Source organism: Cuculus canorus, chromosome 3, assembly GCF_017976375.1.
Source record: "Cuculus canorus isolate bCucCan1 chromosome 3, bCucCan1.pri, whole genome shotgun sequence".
NCBI lineage: Eukaryota > Metazoa > Chordata > Aves > Cuculiformes > Cuculidae > Cuculus > Cuculus canorus.
The window spans coordinates 51015559-51021100 of NC_071403.1; the positions used below are offsets into that span (position 1 = coordinate 51015559).

Below are 5542 nucleotides of genomic sequence, written 5' to 3' on the forward strand. Positions count from 1 at the left end.
ACAGCCACAGCTCCCCTGGGCAACCTGTGCCAGTGCCTCACCACTCTCATCGGGAAGAATTTCCTTCTTATGTCTAGTTTAAATCTGCCCTTTTCCAGTCATTAACCTTTACAACAAATTCCATACTACTTGCTGCCCACTACATACTCGGTTTACACTTTTTCCCAAACGCTATTAATTTCTGAGAAGGAGAACCACCAACCCCACAAAAGCTTCAACAATTACTTTTATTTAAGTATTTTTATCTCGCCAGCCGGACTCTTAACCTCAGGGACCCAGAAGTGAACCGTCACCGAGTGCCAATGAGCGAACCCGAAGAAACCCCAGCAGCACAGGGGCACAATCCGCGCCCTCTCGAGCCCCGCGGCGGCGAGGCGAGCCAACACCAGCCCAGGGAGGCGAGGGCGGCAGCAGAGCGCCAAGAACCGGCTCCAACCGAGAGACCCGAGCCCTCAGCTCCCTCCTTCACCCGCCCCAGGCCATGACGGACCCTTTAAACCTGCCCGAGAGGGAGACCGGTAGCGCCGCTACCGCCGCCATCTTGCTCCGCCCCCACGCGCCGCACCGCCTCCCGGAAGCGGCGCGCGGGCGGCCGGACGTTATTGGTGACTCAGCCGCGCGCGGCGAGGGGAGCGAACGAGCGGGCGGGCGGGAGGGGCCTGAGCGGGTCCCGCGCGCTCTGGCGGAGCGAGCTCGGCGGGCGGTGGGCGGGGCCGCGGCTCTCGCGGCGGAGAGCGACTCGCCCCCTCCCCCAGGTCAGTGCTGGCGCGCGGCGGGAACCGCCTTCCCCCCCTCCCCCCCCTCCCCGCGGCAGCGGCGGAGGCGGCGGGGAGGGGAAGGGAAGGGACGGCGGGCGGGGCCGCCGCCTTCCATGGCTCCTCGCCACCTTCCTGCGAGGCTCGGGGAAGGGGTTAGGACCCTCCCGGAACTGCGCGGGGCTGGGGGGGGAAGCCAGGTCGGCTTGGCCCGCAGGGCCTGATCGTGCTGCGGCACGGCCAGGGGTGGGTAGCTTTATGGGGGAGAAGGAGCCCGGCTGTAGGGGCGCCATTTCTTGTCGCATCTCTTCCCCACGCGGGGAGGCTGTGCCGGGGCCGTCCCCGTCCTGCCTGGGGGCTGCGGGACCTCAGCCCTTTTTTTTGGGGGGGGGGGGGGCGGGGGGGGGGCGCGGCCCCCCCGCGGTGACTCCCGGCCTGGAAGAGGCGGCGGTGATATCGGCGCCAGGGGGCGCCCGCGCGCAGCTGGAGGTGGGGGGGGCGGGGAGGGGAAGGAAGGAGGACGGAGCGCGTGCTCCGCTCTTCCTGCGGGGGCGAGGTCGCCTCCTAATTGGCTGTGGGGCCGCCCGGTTCCCGCCCGTCCCGGCAGACAGCCAATGGGAGCGCCTCCCCCCGCGGGGGGCGAGGCCGCTGTTGTTTCCTTCGGGGCTGGACTGGGGGCGCCAGTGCCGGGGAGGAGCAGAGCGGATCCCGGGGAGCGACCAATGGGCTTCTCAGACCGGTGGCGTGAGGTTTAACAAGGCCAAATGCCGGGTCCTACATTTCGGGCACAACAACCCTGCAGTGCTACAGACTAGGGGAAGAGTGGCTAGAAAGCTGCCTGGAGGAGAAGGACCTGGGGGTGTTGGTTGACAGCCGACTGAACATGAGCCAGCAATGTGCCCTGGTGGCCAAGAAGGCCGAAGGCATCTTGGCTTGTATCAGAAACGGTGTGGCCAGCAGGTCCAGGGAGGTTATTCTGCCCCTGTACTCAGCACTGGTGAGACCACACCTCGAATCTTGTGTTCAGTTCTGGGCCCCTCATTACAAGAAAGGTGTTGACACTCTGGAGCGTGTCCAGAAAAGACAGGTAGGCAAGGTGCTCAGGGACATGGTTTAGTGGCAGATAGGAATGATTGGAGTGGATGATCCAAGAGGTCTTTTCCAACGTGGTGATTCTATGACCAGTCTTTCTGTCTGTCTGCTCGCCGCTGGGGCTGGCCCAGCTTGTTCGTACGTCTTTCTTAGAGTCCTGGCTGGCAAAACAACAGGAATCATAGAATGACTAGGTTGGAAAGGACCCACTGGATCATCGAGTCCAACCGTTCCTAACACTCCCTCAACCATGCCCCTCACCAGCTCATCCACCTGTCCCTTAAACACTTCCAGGGAAGGTGACTCAACCACCTCCCTGGGCAGCCTCTGCCAGTGCCCAATGACCCTTTCCATGAAAAATTTTTCCCGATGTCCAGCCTGAACCTCCCCTGGCAGAGTTTCAGGCCATTCCCCCTTGTCCTGTCCCCTGTCACTTGGGAGAAGAGGCCAGCTCCCTCCTCTCCACAACCTCCTTTCAGGTAGTTGCAGAGAGCAATAATGTCTCCCCTCAGCCTCCTCCAGGCTAAACAACCCCAGCTCTCTCAGCCGCTCCTCCTAAGACTTGGTCTTCAGCCCCCTCACCAGCTTCGTTGCTCTTGTCCGGACACACTTCTAGAGCCTCAACATCCTTCTTGTAGTGAGGGGCCCAGAACTGAACACAATGTTAGAGGTGCGGTCTCACCAGTGCTGAATACAGAGGGAGAATAACGTCCCTGGACCTGCTGGCCACACCGTTTCTGATACAAGCCAAGATGCCACTGGCCTTCTTGGCCACCTGGGCACATTGCTGGCTCATGTTCATTCATCTGTCAACCAACACCCCCAGGTCCTTCTCCTCCAGGCAGCTTTCTAGCCAGACTTCTCCTGGTCTGTAGCACTGCAAAGGGTTGTTGTGCCCCAAGTGCAGGACCCGGCATTTGGTCTTTTTAAACCTCATGCCGTTGATCTCAGCCCAGCGGTCCAGCCTGTTCCGATCCCTTTGCAGAGCCTCCCTACCCTCCAGCAGATCCATGCTTCCACTCAGCTTAGTGTCATCTGCAAACTTGCTAAAGGTACACTCTGCCTTCATCCAGGTCATTGATAAAGACATTGAACGGGGCTGGACCCAGTACCGAGCCCTGGGGAACCCCACTTGTGACTGGCCTCCAGCTGGAGTTAACTCCATTGACCACCATTTTCTGGGCCCGGCCATCCATCCAGTTTTCAACCCAGGAGAGTGTGCGTCTGTCCAGGCCAGAGGCTGACAGTTTCTGAAGCAGAATGCTGTGAGAAGCTGTGTCAAAGGCTTTATTGAGGTCCAAGACGACTACATCCACAGCCTTTCCCTCATCCAGTAGTCGAGTCACTTTGTCATAGAAGGCGATCAGGTTAGTTTGGCCAGGCCTGCCTTTCATGAACCCATGTTGACTGGGCCTGATCACCCAGTTCTCTTGCATGTGCTTCATGATAGCACTCAAGATCACCTGTTCCATGACTTTCCCTGGCACTGAGGTCAGACTGACAGGCCTGTAGTTCCCTGGATCCTCCCTGCAACCCTTCTTGTATGGATAAAGCATTGTCTTGTATTAAAGAGATTGTGATAAACACTCATTCACTGGTAGGATATTGAAAAGGTCAAAGTCTTTGAAGCAAAGGCAATAATATTTTTATTTTACAATTCAGTGCTGAATTGGATGCCCTTCTGAAAAAGGCATAACATCTTACAAAAGCAGTGGGTATACACACTAGTTTTAGACAAAGAACCATATAAATCCTCTAAGAATGTTCATTATTTTTTTAGATTATCCAACCATGTCCAGAGACTCACTTCATGTTATCTCCTGACCTACAACAACTGCATCTTACAAGACAACTAAGCATATTAATAAATTCTCACAGCCCTGAGACACATTATCTCTTGACCTAAAACAGCTACATATAGATTTATATGATGAGATAATTAAACATAGAAACCAGCTGCAGCAAAACTTATCAATTAATTCTCACAAGATGTTGGAAAATAAGGCACAGCTTTGTTTCTTATGTTCAGAGATAGTGTCTGCTGCCTTGTGGTGGTTCTTTATCCAGCTTGTTTCTCGGATTTCTTGACTCCACTCTGCCTGGCTGGGTGCCTCTGCTGGTCTGGCATCAAGGTTCCTCGATGAAATTTAGTCTAGTAATCACTGCTTCCTTGTAACCTGCTCTAAGCCTGAACAGTTGAAAAGTTGTCCAGGGATCACTGTGACTCAACACAAGGTTTGTTGGCCAGGAAAGCAGACATTTGCCTGGCATTTGTGAACCTCTTTCTGTTAGTTGTGCCACACTACAAAAGATTTCTCCCCTTGTCCTGGCTTCTGACCACCTTGGGTTGCAGTTGCCAAGTTTTTCAGCTTTCTTAGTGTCCAAATAACAGGCCTTTAAAAAAGGTAAATATGCGTTGTCCCAGTCAGAGTCTTCTGGGTAGCTGTTTAAATACAGGATGTTTAAAACAAAAATAATAATTAGTTTATTTTAATAAGTATGCAAATAACGGGCAAAATCTGCAAGTGAAGAGCACATAAAATTATGCTAACTATCACTTGCTCTGTGATAGCTTAAGGGTGTTTTATGTCCATTTGTCGAATTGTATGCCTCTTTCACCAGGATTAGTACTCCCCTTTCATTATGTTATGTCAGGGTAAAGTTTTGTGGTTTTTTAATTTGTGTGTATTGTGCTAGTGTTTAGTTATCCTTGTCAAGATGGATGGCTTCTTCCAGTTGGCACAGAATTATTTGTTCTCAGAAGAAAATGCTTCCTTGAACTATGATGTTAAATGTATATGGGGTACTGAAGGTCCTTCTTTACATAGTTTGTGAAAAATATTCTGAAATTGGCAATTTTTTAAAGCTGTACAACTGAACGACTTTGTTGTTGTTAATAGTTGCTGCAGGTGGTTTCTGTGTGATGAGGGAAATGGGGGCAGGGACTGCAGTTTTTCAGCAAGTGAAACTCATTCAGGTATTCATTCTACTGCCTGTGAATACTTTCAAGGTTTATTTGATTAGCTCATGCAACGTTACATAAATATAATAAGCTTATTCTTATTCTGGAATAACAGAATAAAGATACTGTCATATTTCTATCAGCGCAGGTAAATTTGCAAGCAGGCCTTGTGGTCCCTGTTGTACCAGTACATACTCACAGGATCAAGACCATAACCTGACTGACCTGGCCCTTGCTCTGTCCGTGACAGATGAACGGGAGTGGATCAGTGCTTGGCTGTATGCAATACAGAAGTTTCAGTTAGTGCTGGTCAGTGTGTGTATTCCGTAGGTGACATTCCCATACAAGCACATAGTAATCTAATTGTTGCATTTGTTGTGCGTACAATAGTGATTCACAGAGGCTGATGTCCTCTTTAAAGCATGTGCTTTCTCAGGAGTAATTTCAACAGAAGGGTTACGGAGTGCAGACTGCTGCTCAGAACAAGCAACAGAGGGAAAAGATGTCTGCTTACATATTGACATAGCAACCAATTCTGCTTTTACACCATGTGTTGCAAGCACAGAGCTCAATAATGTGTTTTGATTTTAATTAGAGTACTTCCATAGCATTGAAAAAGAGCTGATTAATCCCACCAATGTTTATGTGCCTAGACTACTATCATGCAAATAGAGTATGGGTCATCTTTTAGATAAGGGGGAAATAATATTCTTTCTTTCCAAAGGAATGATAG

The 5542-nt window shown here is 51.8% G+C and overlaps 1 protein-coding gene across 3 annotated transcripts in view; it reads right to left on the reverse strand.

Annotated features, from left to right (window-relative positions):
• ARMT1 (acidic residue methyltransferase 1) overlaps nt 1-623 on the reverse strand; it is a 50641-nt gene extending 50018 nt beyond the window's left edge. For 2 of the 3 annotated variants that reach the window (XM_054063796.1, XM_054063797.1), the window contains exon 1: nt 226-473. Coding sequence is in view for 1 of the 3 variants with exons in the window: in XM_054063799.1 (XP_053919774.1) it covers nt 491-540 (50 nt within the window). In the remaining 2 variants the exon portion in view is untranslated. The other variant, XM_054063799.1, reaches the window with a different exon arrangement.
• Between the last annotated feature and the right edge of the window lie 4919 nt (nt 624-5542).